The following is a 15,064-nucleotide window of genomic DNA, read 5'->3' on the forward strand; positions in this document are numbered from 1 at the left end:
CTCCGGTGGCTGCAGCCGTGAGGATAGATTGATCTTTTTTTTTATTTAATCAATCCTCCTCATTGGTGATTCCCTATTGGCAATGACTTAATAGCGCATGACGTGGTCCACTCGGTTGAATTAAGTCACCGTCTGCAGCTGTTGGGGGAGAAGTCCTGCAGGGCTGGAACTGTTCAATCCATCATGCAGCATTTGTGGTAGGAAAAACCTATCGTTTCCATCAAACGGATTCGAATCCAGGGAAAGGAGTGGAGGCACCAAGGAGAGAAAGAATAAAAATGGTGGATTGCATTGAAGGAAGGAACGTGGTGCCCTTCATGGATTCCTCCCGTAGGGAAATTCAGGCATTCCTCCCCATGCCCAGTTTGGAGATATAAAAGTAAGAGAAGGCTGAATATAGGTAGTCCTTGATTTATGACCACAACGGAGCCCCAAAGTTATGTTGCTAAGTGAGAAATTTGTTAAGCGGGTTTTGCCGCAATTTACGACTTGTCTTGCTACATTTGTTAAGTGAATCACTACAGCTGTTAAATGAGTAACATGGTTGTTAAGTAAACATGATTTCCCCTTTGACTTTATTTGTCAGAACGTCGCAAAAGGTGATCGCATGACCCCGGGACACGGCAACCATCATAAATATGAACCAGTGGTGAAGCAGCTGAATGTAAATCACGTGACCACGGAGATGCGGCAATGGTCACAAGTGTGAAAACTGGCCATCGGTCACTTTTTTCAGTGCCGTTATAACTTTGAACAGTCACTAAATGAACTGTTGTAAGTTGAGGATGACCTGTAGCCACATCTGGATGTTCATGCTTCCACTTGAGAGGGGGGGCGAAAACCTGGCTGTCAGCGGATAGGTAGGACAAACAGTGGCAGTTTCAATAAAATAAATAACTAAAATAAAATAAAATAAAAACTCAAAAGAACTATCCACGAAGGGAAAAGGCTTCTGCTATTTTTCAGGGTTAGGGTTAGGAGGTGGGGTGGGAGACAGGAAGGAAATTTGCTGTTTTTAAAAGAAAAACAATATGAGTGCTGAGGGGTCCTTGGTGGTCTCTGAACGTGGTGGTTTTCTTGCTAATACTGATGGCGTTACCAAGTTTGGATAACGAAATGTCTGCAAGAAAACCACCAAGCTCAAAGAGCAGCAAGGACCCCTCACTTGAACTCTTAGAACATAGAACACAGAATAACAGAGTTGGAGGGGACCTTGGAGGTCTTCTAGTCCAACCCCTGCTCAAGCAGAAGACCCTATACCCTTCTTGAAAGCTTCCAGTGATGGAGCACGCACAACTTCTGAAGGCAAGCTATTCCATTGATTGATTGCTCTAGCCCAGGGGTAGGCAACCTTGGCTCTTTTATGACTCGTGGACTTTAACTCCCAGAATTCCTGAGCCAGCCTGGCTCAGGAATTCTGGGAGTTGAAGTCCACGACTCATAAAGAGCCAAGGTTGCCTACCCCTGCTCTAGCCGTTAGGAATCTATCACACTTTATGATAGCAATGGATGGAGTCTGAAGCAAAAGTGGGTGGAGACTTATTTTTCTTTTTCTTTCTTTTCTTTCTTTCTTTCTTTCTTTCTTTCCTTCCTTCCTTTTCTTTCTTTTTCTTTCTTTCTTTCTTTCTTTCTTTCTTTCTTTCTTTCTTTCTTTCTTTCTTTCTTTCTTTCTCTTTCCCTTCCCTTTCCTCGCCCTCCCTCCCTTTTTCTTCTCTTTCCTTCCTCCCGTCTCCTTTTGATCCTCTCTCTTCTGCTCTTCAACTCAACATTCCAGGGCTAACCTGCTTTCCGAGTTGAGGGTTTGCAGAGAGATTTGAAATGAGAGTGCAAGTCAACTGCCCCTTTTGTTTGTCAGTTGTGTGGCAACCCATTGTCATCTATATCTTTGTCCCCAAATGCATCACGTGAAGCATTTCACAAGCTCTTGGTATGCAGCCGTGATGAAAAATAATATATTTGGCTAACAGCAACAATAACAAGATCACAATGAAGCCATTGAGATCATTTAAGTATGGCTGATTATGCTGGTGAGAAGCAGAGAGAGCCAGCAATACCTCATTCTCTCTTCTGTCCCCCCCCCAGGCATTAAGATAGTGTGACATCAGCCCCATCTGCTATTAAAAGCAGTGGTAGCATCAGATTTGCTGTGAAATATGTGCACATGTACATATGTGCTGAGAGGCCCTAAGAAGAATACAAACCTCGGAGCATGTGTATTGCTGAATGGCATAATTTATTTCGCTTTCCTGCTATGGAATAGGAAAACCATTGTCTGCCTCATATATTAAGGGTGCTCTCCAGACGCGTTAGAACTTCACCTCCCAGGATTCTTAGGCCATGTTGGCTGGGAATGCTGGGAACGGAGTCCTCAAACATCTAAAAACATTACAAAGCTCCACCTTTCTCCAAAGAAGATGAAACTCAGGAACCATGTAACTCTTAAATGAGATTAGATCACCCATGCCCCAAATAGGTCCTTGTTTCAGGGGTGTTTCCTTATTTAAAAAGAGAAAGAGAATGACCAAGGACAGGCAAAAAAGCAGTGGAACAGGAAGGACTTCCAACTTTCTGCCAGCTTCCAACCTTGAGAAGCTACTTGGGCGACAGGGGAAAATACAGCCTTTGTAAGTGGTGAGTACGGACGTGGCAGTAGTTTCTCTGAAATTAAACAATTTCAGAATCAGGAAATGTTGGAAGATATTCTGAGTGAAGACCACGGATTCCTCTGCCCTCTGTTGCTAGATATACTTCCCAACAAATCATGTGCTCAACCTTTGGTTTGCCGAACAAACCGCAGCGCCCTGCAGTTTCCCATCTAGGAGCCATAAATGTAATTGAGGAATTGCGGACGTCACACATCATGCTGAGCAATATGCAAAGTGCACCACATTGCAGGTCATCGGGACTTGGATCTATCACAACCTGCCAGTGAGGTCTTAAGGTGCGGATGTCGTCTTGACTCTGCGATTTTAAGCAGACAGAATTTGAAATCGAAGCCATAAAGGCACGCAAAACCTGTGACCCCATGAGCTCCAATCTCTGGCCGAAGGAAATTCCTGCCGCTCAGCAAGAGAGCTTAGATACACCCAAAGGGAAGGAAGGTCAAAAATATGACATTTTGAGGGGGGGGGGCTTATGAAAAGAAAATTTACACATTAGAAGTAATGTTTTTTGTTCTAAGAAATTCAAGCTGTATAAGACTGCCCTCTTGTGTAAGACCGTGGGTATAATGTTAATATTTCAGGGCTGGGCTGGGGTTTGAGAATGCAAAAGAGGGCAATGTATAGTAGTCTCCAAAGATCTGCCTTTCATTTTAAAAGTTAAGATGCTAGTCCTCATGCATTGCAAAGATAATTCTGAAATGTACAGGTAGTCCTTGGTTTACAGCCGTTTGTTTTAAGGCAATTGGAAATTACGATGGTCTCAGAAAAAGTGACTTATAACCCGTTTGAACTTAACGACTGTTGCACGCAATCATAATCCAGGCATTAGGCAACCGGTTTACATTTATGATGGTTGCTGCCTCTGTGATCACGTGATCGTGATTTGTAAACTTCCCAGCTGGCTTCTGACAAGCAAACTCAGTTGGGGAAACTGGGTTTGCTTAATGATTGCGTGATTCGCTTAATGACTTTGTGATCTGCTTAAAAGCCGTAGTAAAAAATGGTTGTAAATTTGGATCCAGATTCACTTAATGTTCGCATCATTAGCAACTAAAATTCTGGTTCAAAGTCAATTAGGAAAACTGGATTTGCTTAATGATTGTGTGATTCACATAACAGAGACGTGAGTCACATGACCGTGGTAAAAAAATATTGTAAAATTGGGTCCTTACAACCACATCGCTTAGCGACCCAAATTCCGGGACTAATTGTGATCGTAAGTTGTGGACTACCTGAAATAGATAATAGATGTGAGAGCATAAGCTACCAGTAATTTTAAATGCTTTGTCCTTTACGTCAGAAATGGCTGGGGAGAAAATGTAAAACTGTCTTCACAAATCATATAATTTAAACCTATTTAACAATTCAGTTCTCGGTGCAGAATCCAAATATGAAGGTTTTCATTTTTTTTTCCTTCTCTTCTAATAGCATAGGGTACCTGTTAGCTTTCTATTGCCATCTAGGCTATAATGGGAGCACATTGTGTGATACCTGTGTAAAACATTGCACCAAAGAGGTGGAGGACAAACGTCAATCATCGCGAAGGGCAGTTTACAGTTCTCTAAAGTTAACGCCTTTTAAGTGTTTGCCATTTCCTTTGCTGCTGCTGAATGAACAAAGAGAAATGATCCAGCCTCACTCGTCTCATGTTTTTTAAAATTAAATATAAATATTTCAAGTGTCCGTACATTTCTCCTTCTTTGTCTCTGAAGCACCATGGGCTCAATCAAGCAGGCACGGCTGCAAACGGCCTCGGAGAGATCTTGTTTGAAAAACGGAAACAACGGAACGAAAAAAGTAAACCGGCTCCATTGGTTCTGAAGACAAGAAAGCAACAGTGTCCTCCCCTTGTAAACGCCCTACAGGAGCATACAAATACACTTAAGGCAAAAAGAGAGAAAAGAAAGGAAACAGGAAGAAGAATAACTTAACTCTAAAGCATGGGTCTTCAAACTCGGCCCTTTTATGACTCGTGGACTTCAACTCCCAGAATTCCTCAGCCAGCATGCTTGGCTGAGGAATTCTGGGAGTTGAAGTCCATGAGTCATAAAAGGGCCGAGTTTGAAGACCCCTGCTCTAAAGGAAACCAGCAGCCTTATCCATTCCCCCATAGATGCACAAACAAGATCAACAGATCTTGCCTCTTTGTGACTGCTTGCACTCTTCCATGCTCTGCTTTTCTCCCCCACTCTTAAATTAGATTTTATTCCATCAGTCCCTTTTCCCTTCAAGTTATTGTCAGTTCTTTTCAGGTTTTCTCTTGGCATTGTGATTAAATGCCACCTGCTGGCAAGTCTCAGGTGTGGCAAGTGCTTGGAAGTAAAGGTAAAGGTTCCCCCGCACATGCGTGCTAGTCGTTTCCGACTCTAGGGGCCGGTGCTCATCTCCGTTTCAAAGCCTAAGAGCCAGCATTTGTCCGAGGACGTCTCCGTGGTCATGTGGCCGGCATGACTAGACGCCAAAGGCGCACGGAACGCTGTTACCTTCCCACCGTAGTGGTCCCTATTTTTCTACTTGCATTTTTTACGTGCTTTCGATCTGCTAGGTTGGCAGAAGCTGGGACGAGTAACAGGCGCTCACTCTGTTACGCGGCACTCGGGATTCGACCCGCCAAACTGCCGACCTTCTGATCGACAAGCTCAGCGTCCTAACCCACTGAGCACACCTTTTTTCCCTAAAACATGGCACTGCCATTACCTAATAAAGGGGAAGGAATATAATTGCCTTTATGTCCATCCAGGGTGCTCACCCTCTGCTTGCTAAAGAGAAGGAAGATAGGAGTTATTTCAACCAGTGTTTCTCAACCTCAGACACTTTTAAGATGTATGGACTTCAACTCCCAGAGTTCCCCCAGCCAGCATGCTGGTGGGAGAATTCTGGGAATTGAAGTCCATGCCCCTTAAAGCGGCCGAGGTTGAGAAACACGGATGTAAACCACAGCATCTAGCCAGGAAAATGAAAATACAAGCACTAGTGCCCATGCGTAAAGATTTCCCAGAATCATGCGACTGCAGGAAGGGGTGGGGGGCAAGGTGGCGCATCAGTCAGTCCCACTGCTGAAGCAGCTTGATCACCACTGGATTTGTAAGCTACACTTATGGCTGATCTCCCATGAAAGCTTGGCCACCATGTGAAATCTGGATTCTTACAGACTGAGTCACCCTATAAGTCAGGTCCAGACCAAAAGGGGAACACCTTGCATTCTGGGTCCGCTTTTGTTTTCCTGACACAAAGAAAGTCTATCTTATCAATTGCTTCACAGTTCTTAAGTTTCCACTCGGAAGAAGGCAAGCAAGATGCTGGCCATCTTGGTTGCCGGAGTGGCCCCCTAGGCCAGCCCCCCTGTTGGGCTCCCCAGAGGGTGAGACTGTTGGGGTCCTCAGGAAGAGATTGAGGTCCTCAAGACTGTCCCTTCTGGAACCAGTTCCCCAAAGTGAGTGTCCACTTCCGTTTCTTTCTCTCTGAAGATGGAAGGAGTCCGGAAGGGGTGCAGCTCCGTCATACGTGGGTCTGCATACGCTGTTGAGCAGGGCGCCCATAGTCAGACTGCTGAGACAAGGAAGTGTAGGAGAAACGGGAGCAGCCCGAAGCTTTGCTGGCTTGATCGGACTGCTCGTAGCCGCTCTCGGCCTTCTCGTAGCTGCTCGGCTTGACGTAGCTAGTGAAAGCCCGGCTATAGGGAGCCGTGAGGTAAGTCGCCCCACTGTATATGTTCTCTGGAGGGAAAAGCCGCTCGTGGGTGGTGTCATATGCCGAACGGGAACTGGGGGTGCCCAAGGTGTAGCGGTGGGTGTAGTCAAAAAGTTTGGGTTGCACCGGCCCCGTGGTGGGGTACAAGGAAGTTGGCCCAAACAAAGGTCGGGGGGCTGGCGTGTATTCTGAAAAGCTGCTCCCCAGGCAAGGCTCCTCATGGGCACGCACCTTGTAGTAGCCATTGGTGGGGTCCTGTGGAGAAAAGAGAGTCATGAAATGAAGAGATGGGGTCCCCGCTTGATCCTTGGCTTGCCAGTCAGGAGCTGTGCCCTTTTCTAGGATACGCTATTGCAGAATAGTTTTCTGTGAACCAGAATGATCGGTGGCAGGTGAATCTAAATCTTATCTATCGTAGGAATCTTCTCCCCCCACAACTTCCTTTCCCTTCATTTGTTTATTCACTGGAGACATCTCCAACCCCTCTTTTCTCCGAGAGCTCAAGCCGACGTCCCACCACCACCACAACCCTTGGAAGGAAGGTGGCTTGAAAGAGAGCGAGGGGGTCTACAATTCCCCCAGGTAGACCCAGAGCCAAGGGGGGACCTGAATGCAAATAAATTCCTCTGCACCTGCACTGGCTCGGTCAGATATGCGGGAAATCCCGTACAACCCCAGGCATGCTCACCTTCAGCTCCTGACTCCCTTCGTCATCCTCCAGGATTTCACTGTGTTCAGTGTGGGACGTGGCTGGAGACTCGCTGCTTGTAGCCTGGAGGCAGAGGAAGGGGGAAAGGTGAGCACTGCTATCCAAGAGGCTTTGCGCAGCTTGAGGCCCAGAACTGAAACTGCCCACCTGGCTAGGACCTTAAAACAGAACGGAGCAATAATGCCAGTATATTGGGGGGTGGGTGGGGGGGGTGGGCGGAGTAGAAGAAGGAAAGAATAAAGCCACATTTAAAACAATCACTCTACACTTGGCGGTTACTAGCCCATTGGGAAGCGCCCCTCAAAACAGCAGGCCCAAATATGAGCCAATCATGAACATGGAAATTCAAATAGCACTTGGAGGCCACGTGGGGTCTTTCTGGTGGCCCATTCTATGTTCTAGGGTGTCAGCCCATTTCTCCCCCCCAAAAAAGTCCAAGAAAGACGTGGAGTTTCTTCTGAGTAGTTTCCTTTATTGTTCCTCACTTATAGATAGAAATTTTGCCGAACTAAACTATTTGCATCATTATATACATCGGGGAGCTGCATGTAAAACTGGGACTGTTGTGGAGGGCTGAAGCAATAGGGCAGCCGCGGTGGGCCAAACAGGGACAGCCAAAGGGCTGGATGTGGCCCGCGGGCCCTAGAATGCCCAGGTCTGATATATACAGACAGTACTCAGGGAATCGCTAGTGAGGAACCCTTTTAACTGTCTTCCTCCCAATCAAATTTCCCATGCTTTGTTGCCCCTTTGTTCTCTGGAAGGCAGCTCCTCCCTCCTGGGAATCCAGACTCCATTCCACCACAGAGGCCAAGTGAGATATGATACCTGTGCTTTTTTGCCATACCGTCATCCAAATCAGTTATGCCTTGAGCAGTTGCATTTTTGCAACATGCTAGGCTTGACTAGGGACGCGGTGGCTCAGTGGGTTAGGATGCTGAGCTTGTCGATCAGAAGGTCGGCAGTTTGGTGGGTCGAATCCCGAGTGCCGCATAACAGAGTGAGCGCCTGTTAGTCATCCCAGCTTCTGCCAACCTAGCAGTTCGAAAGCACGTAAAAATGCAAGTAGAAAAATAGGGACCACTACGCTGGGAAGGTAACAGCGTTCCGTGTGCCTTTGGCGTGTAGTCATGCCGGCCACATGACCACAGAGACGTCCTTGGACAAGCGCTGGCTCTTCGGCTTTGAAACGGAGATGAGCACCGGCCCCTAGAGTTGGAAATGACTAGCACGTATGTGCGTGGGAACCTTTACCTTTAGGCTTGACTAGTTTTAATCTAAACTAGATTTTGTTTTGGGGGATGGTAATTCAGGGAATTTAATCAGTGTGTGGTACGGTGAAAAAAATTCAAAAGACATTTATTTGGGAACCAGGCTGAATGGGCTGTGTGAACACAGCCAATGAAGATTTAGGATTAGGCATCCTGTGTTTACTCTCTTAATTTCTGGCATTCGTGAGCCAATGCCAGGGTTTAGGTGGCTAAAACAATGCCACCTATGGCAAAAAAAGCAATGAGGTGAACATGCTCGGGGAACCTGAAGATTTGCAGGGATAACCCCCCAAATCTTACCATTTTTAATTGGTGCAGAGGGATTACCCCAATACCCATTGAGGACGGAGGGACTCCATCAGTGGAGGAGGCAGCAGGGACTGGGGAATCTGAGAAAAAAGGGAAGGGCGTGATTTCCTGGTGGCTTTGGCTACTTTAAGAAGTATGGACTTCAACTCCCAGAATTCCTCAGCCAGCCATGTTGGCTGGGGAATTCTGGGAGTTGAAGTCCATACTACTTAAAATGGCCAAAATTGAGAAACACTAGGCCAGGTCCAGTGGGGAATGAATTAAGAGTATCCTAGAAAAACGTAACAGGCTGGCTGGAACTCTGCAAAGCAGGTGAGGAAAGAGTATTATTGATTGGGGGGGAAAAACCCCCACTGGAAGCGAGGTCCCTAGAAAATTATACAACTTTTTGCCTCAAGCATTCGGACAGCTGCACTCCATTCTACGACCTTTAGCTGCAGCTCCCTCTCTGCCCCCAGCACATACAGTGTGTAATTTTGAATTCTGCATATGCCTCATTTGTGGCTACAATTAAAAAAGAAGTACTTTCTCTGTCTCTCTCTTCCCCCCACCCGCAAAAGCAGGCCAGCTCAGCTAGCTGGGACCAGATGCTGCAGAAACAGGGATTTGACAGAAATAGAGGACCCCATGAGTGCCCATCTCTGCTTACCATCGGTTCCTTGGCGTCATCTTCAACCTCACTGGGTCTGCTGGGGCTGCTCTCGCTTGTGGTGATCTGCACGAGGATGTCGGCCTTAGACAGCTGCGTTCCCCGCTTGGCTGTGCAAGAGACAGATGGACAGGGGTGGATGTCAGATCATGCTCCCCATCACCAAGGACAGGGGTAGGCAACCTCGGCTCTTTTATGACTCGTGGACTTCAACTCCCAGAATTCCTGAGCCAGTATGGCTCAGCATGGAAACCTCTTCCTTTCCCCTCAGCATGGCTGGCTGAGGAATTCTGGGAGTTGAAGTCCACAAGTCATAAAGCGGCCTAGGCCTAGGACAGGGGTAGGCAACCTCGGCTCTTTTATGACTCGTGGACTTCAACTCCCAGAATTCCTCAGCCAGCATGGCTCAGCTTGGAAACTTCTCCCTTTCCCCTCAGCATGGCTGGCTCAGGAATTCTGGGAGTTGAAGTCCACGAGTCATAAAAGAGCCGAGGTTGCCTACCCCTGGACTAGGAAGTTACTCCAAAGGACAAAGGTTGATGATGCCTTGCAGGAGCTCCACATCTGGGGCCATCTGTAGTTTGTTGACGGATGTGCAAACAAAGGGACAGAGAGAATGGGCCGTTGATGACTGTAATTGAGCAGACCAATTGACAACATTTTTTTGCATCCGTTATTAAGTGAATGCTGCAGTTGTTAAGTGAATACATTCTTCCCAACGTAAAGTATACCCTGAAAACCAGAGAAAAATGTGGGGGGGAAAAAAGATCACGCGAGTCACCAAGCGTCCAAAATGTGATGGGGGAGGTTTTGTGGCTGTTGTAAATTTGAAGTTGGATTGTAAATAGTTTATAGTTTCATCACTTTGAACGGTTGCTAAGTGAGCAGTTGTAAGCTGAGGACTAACTGTATGATGGGCTATTGAGAAAAATGAAGAGAGGCCTTGAGGTGGTGGCACAATGGTTAGAATGCAGCATTGCAAGCTAACTCTGGCCACAGCCAGCAGTTCGATCCTGACCAGCTCAAGGTCGACTCAGCCTTCCATCCTCCCCAGGTCGGTAAAACGAGGACTTGGATTGTTGAGGGCAACAGGCTGACTCTGTAAACCGCTCAGAGAGCGCAGTGAAGCACTACAGGGTGATATGTAATATGCTATTTCTATTGCTAGAGTATTTGAGGCTGTGGTATATATGGCTAAAAGAGGGCAATGACGATTGGGGGTGTGTGTGTTCATTATCTGAAGTGTCCATTAAATCAAAGTGTCTGTCGTCCCAATGATTTACATTGTTTGCAAGATGATGCTACTATGCAAACAATGCCCATTCTGTCAGCTGCGTAATGAGATCATTGCCCCAATAATGGAAATAAGATCATTTGCTCAGTGGCATCAGCTGGCCAATGACAAAGATGATGTCATTATGCAGAGGACACAAACTGCTTCAGGAAGTGGGCTTGCTGCACACAAGATGAAGTTGTATCAAGGACTGATAAACTGAGATTTTTCCTTCCTTGATGAAGCCAAAAAGAGCCCTACCACTGGGATACTCAAGATGGTCCTGAGAACTACTGTGGTATCCTATCCTGTTCCTACAGAGGGTCCAGACTTTGCTTGGCCCCATGTTTCTCCATGTTCCTGCAATGATAGCAATTTTGGGAGTTGAAGTCCACACATCTTAAAAGTTGCTAAGGTTGAGAAACTCTGGCTTAGTAAGGCCACACTTGGAATACTGCATCCAGTTTTGGTCACCACGATGGAAAAAAGATGTTGAGACTCTAGAAAGAGTACAGAGAAGAGCAACAAAGATGATCAGGGGACTGGAGGCACAGGTCTGCAACCCGCGGCTCCGGAGCCGCATGCAGCTCTTTCAGCCGTCTCCTGCGGCTCCCAGTTCTCTGCCATGTGCAGTCCAAAAAAAAAAGTGGGACTAAAAAAGTTTAACCAATCAATTCAAATATGCAGGGTAGGTGCATATCTCGCCTTGGCTCCACTCTTCAGTCAAACCCTGTTCTGCACATTTGCGCATGTACACACATGCGCACACATTTTTTGCGGCTCCCAGTTTTTCCTTTTGTGAGGGAACTGGTTCCGAGTGGCTCTTTCACTGTTTCAGGTTGCTGACCCCTGGTCTAGTGTAACAAAGAGAAGGACGAGGGGGGACATGATAGCAGTCTTCCAATATCTCAGGGGTTGCCCCAAAGAAGAGGGAGTCAATCTGTTCTCCAAAGCACCTGAAGGCAGGACAAGAAGCAATGGATGGAAACTAGTCAAGGAGAGAAGCAACCTAGAACTAAGGAGAAACTTCCTGACAGTTACAACAATTAACCAGTGGAACAACCTGCCTCCAGAGGTGGTAAATGCTCCAACACTGGAAGTTTTTAAGAAGAGACTGGACACTCATTTGTCTGAAATGGTATAGGGTTTCCTGCCTGAGCAGGGGGTTGGACTAGATGACCTCCAAGGTCCCTTCCAACAACAACAACAACTTCTTCTTCTTCTTCTTCTTCTTCTTCTTCTTCTTCTTCTTCTTCTTCTTCTTCTTCTTCTTCTTCTTCTTCTTCCTTCTTCTTCTTCTTCTTCTTCTTCTTCTTCTTCATCATCATCATCATTATTATTATTATTATTATTATTATTATCATCATCATCATCATCATCATCATCTTGCAGCTGGGCTTTAACTCAAGAAAGGACTGCAAAGTCCAGGGATAGAGGAAGGAGAAGGAGCGGGAGAAAGTTGCAGAAATCCTCACCTTTTCCACAGCGCTTGCGTCGATAGCAGAGAGAGACAAAGACCACTAAGAGCAAGAGAGCCACAACGCCCGAGGCAGCCAAAGCACCCAACATCAGGACAGATAGGACCTCTTGGTAGGAAAACAAAACAAAACATGGCTTGGATTAGTTTCATCTCTAGACTACTAGGGTCTTCTCCCACTTGGAAACTCCAAGCTGGAGAAAGCTACTATCCTTTTAGCAAGCTTCCTCATTTTTCTCCTACTTCCAAAGACTTCAGACAAACCAGCAAAGATTCATCTCTTTGGAATACAGCAATGAATTGACAACATTTGGTTTGTGGGGAGAAATACTTGCATCGAACTTTTAATCTGATTGCTGAATTAACTCTTTCTTTGGCCAAAGGGCAAGACACCAAACTAGCCAAATGGTCTGGGTTTGCGAAAAACGCTACTCAAGATGAATGCTGCATCTGGCGGATACATCATAACGAAACTGTGCCCACCCCATTGCCGGCAATGCCCAAAAAAGTCATGATACATCGCGACAGGTCACGTGACATTGTGAGTTTGACATCCCTGATCTAAACTAATGGAGTCTTTCAGGGGGAGGAGAGTCATATTAGGAAGTAGTGATCACCTGCATTTGATGAAGAGAACCACTGTTCACTTATCCTTCTTTTTAACAAAATGTACGAGTCTCAAAAGGTGCTAACTATCAGACTCCTTTTGAAATTGGACGACATGCTAAAATACTAGTATCTAAATGCGTTGATCTTACAGCTATTGGTTTTGTGTAATACACTGAATTACAAATTTGTCCCCTTCCTTCCTTCCTTCCTTCCTTCCTTCCTTCCTTCCTTCCTTCCTTCCTTCCTTTCTCTCTCCCTCCCTCCCTCCCATCCATCCATCCATCCATCCATCCATCCATCCATCCACAACTCTGTTTGGCTAACATCAGGTTAAAATAAATAATAACTAATAACCCCAAACAAAAACAACAATAATCAAAGCACAGCTGAGGCCAAACACCATCTCAATCCTTTCAGATGGGGGCTCAGCGCCTGGGAGAAAAGCCAGGTTTTCACAATGTTACAAAAGGCCAGAAGAACTGGGCTCCTCTGAACCTCAGGAGGAATGCTGATCCCATGCAGCAACAAGGAAGGCATCCTTCCTGGGTCCCATCAACGGTCACGTTCTAGAAAGGGATCTTGGAGAATGCCATTTTTTTGGATCTTTCAAGGGAACTGATGGGCGATACGTGGTCCGGCCAATAACCACGTTCTGTGCCATGAGGATTGATTGCGTGTTGCGTGAACCCAGCCGACTGGCTACAACAGGCTGTTGAGTCCAGGCAGCCATGACCAAACTAGCAAAAAGAGGAGACGCACCTTGGCGGCGCAAGCTGACTGCAACGGAGCGGGCGCCAAAGCGGTTCCAAGCCGTGCAGTTGTAGGGAAGGGCAAAGTCATCATCGTGGGTTGGGTCGATCAGCAGAAATGAGAGCACCCCTTGCTCGGTCACTACGGTGTCCACTGTGAAACGATCCAGTGAGCCAGCATCCAGCATCCGTTCGCCCCATGTCCAGGCCTGGAGCAGAAGAGAAAGGTGAGACAAAGTGGCAGTGGGGAGAAACTACAGGTAATCCTCGACTTTCAACAGTTCGTTCAGTGACTGAAGTTAAAACAGCACCAAAAAAGGTGACTTATGACCATTTTTCACCCTTATGACTGCTGCACCCTTATAATAATAATAATACTAATGATGATAATGATATTGGAAGGGACTTTGGAGGTCATCTAGTCCAACCCCCTACTCAGGCAGGAAACCCTATACCATTTCAGACAAATGACTGTCCAGTCTCTTCTTAAAAACTTCCAGTGTTGGAGTATTCACTGCTTCTGGAGGCAGGTAGTTCCACTGGTTAATCGTTCCAACTGTCAGGAAGTTTCTCCTTAGTTCTAGGCTGCTTCTTTCCTTGATTAGTTTCCATCCGTTGCTTCTTGTCCTGCCTACAGGTGCTTTGGAGAATAGCTTGACTCCCACTTCTTTGTGGCAGCCCCTGAGATACTGGAACACTGCTATCATGTCCCCCCTCGTCCTTCTCTTCATTAAACTAGACATGCCCAATTCCAGCAACTGTTCCTTATATGTTTTAGCCTCCAGTCCCCTGGTCATCTTTGTTGCTCTTCTCTGCACTCTTTCTAGACTCTCAACATCTTATTTCCATCGTGGTGACCAAAAGTGGATGCAAGACCCAGTGTGGTCATGTGATCAAAATTTGGACGCTTGGCAACTGGTTCATATTTATGACAGTTTGCAGTCTCTCCAGGGTCACGTGATCCCCTTTTGCAACCTTCTGATGAGCAAAGTCAATGGGGAAGTCAGATTCACTTAACAACCCGTGGTGAGAAAGGTCGTAAAATGGGGCAAAAGACCTCACTTAACAAATCTGTCACTTAGCAACATAAATTTTGGGCTCAATTGTGGTCGCAAGCTGGGGACTATCTGTACACGGGTAGCATCTAGATAGCTGTGATATGGAAGTTCTTTTTACAAAATAAATCTCTGGAGTGAGGCTAATTGGAAGAGAGAAAAAAATCACTGGAATTTGAAAATGAAGCCAAGTTGCAAGTTATGTGTTGGTTTGTTCTTGGCTACTTGGCAGGGTGGGAGCAAAATTAGCTTCCGTGCTCCCCACTTCCCCCCGGGCAGGGATTCCACTTCTGTTTTAAAATTCTTTTTAGTCTAGCGTTCTATTCGTGGCTGGCTGGTGATGCTTTTTTTACAGAAAAAAAAAGAAAAGAAAAAACATGGAGAGAAAAATGCAAACTGCGGAGAGCCGTGCTATCGCAAGCTACATCAAGGACTTTGGGTTGCATTGTGGCTACTTGGCAAACCACGCACACACGAGGGAGCAGGAGCGCCGGTCACCAATATGCTGTCTCATCTACTTGTTCAGGGAGAAATCAAAGGCAGACGCCTGCGTCCCCTGCAGTTAAGAGCATTGGGCGTTCTGGGCCACAAGAATCTGGATTCAGTGACC

The 15,064-nt window shown here is 46.3% G+C and overlaps 1 protein-coding gene across 1 annotated transcript in view; it reads right to left on the bottom strand.

Annotated features, from left to right (window-relative positions):
• Positions 1-6,161: 6,161 nt before the first annotated feature.
• Positions 6,162-15,064, bottom strand: part of KIRREL2 (kirre like nephrin family adhesion molecule 2) — a gene marked incomplete at both ends in the record, with an annotated part of 45,929 nt that continues 37,026 nt past the window's right edge. The window contains 5 exons of the mRNA XM_083370033.1: positions 6,162-6,608; positions 7,042-7,125; positions 9,292-9,401; positions 12,040-12,150; positions 13,410-13,608. Of these exons, the coding sequence (XP_083226159.1) occupies positions 6,162-6,608; positions 7,042-7,125; positions 9,292-9,401; positions 12,040-12,150; positions 13,410-13,608 (951 nt within the window). The remainder of the gene's footprint in view (positions 6,609-7,041; positions 7,126-9,291; positions 9,402-12,039; positions 12,151-13,409; positions 13,609-15,064) is intronic.

The sequence above is a fragment of the Vipera ursinii genome, assembly GCF_947247035.1.
Source record: "Vipera ursinii genome assembly, chromosome: 9".
Classification (NCBI taxonomy): Eukaryota; Metazoa; Chordata; class Lepidosauria; order Squamata; family Viperidae; genus Vipera; species Vipera ursinii.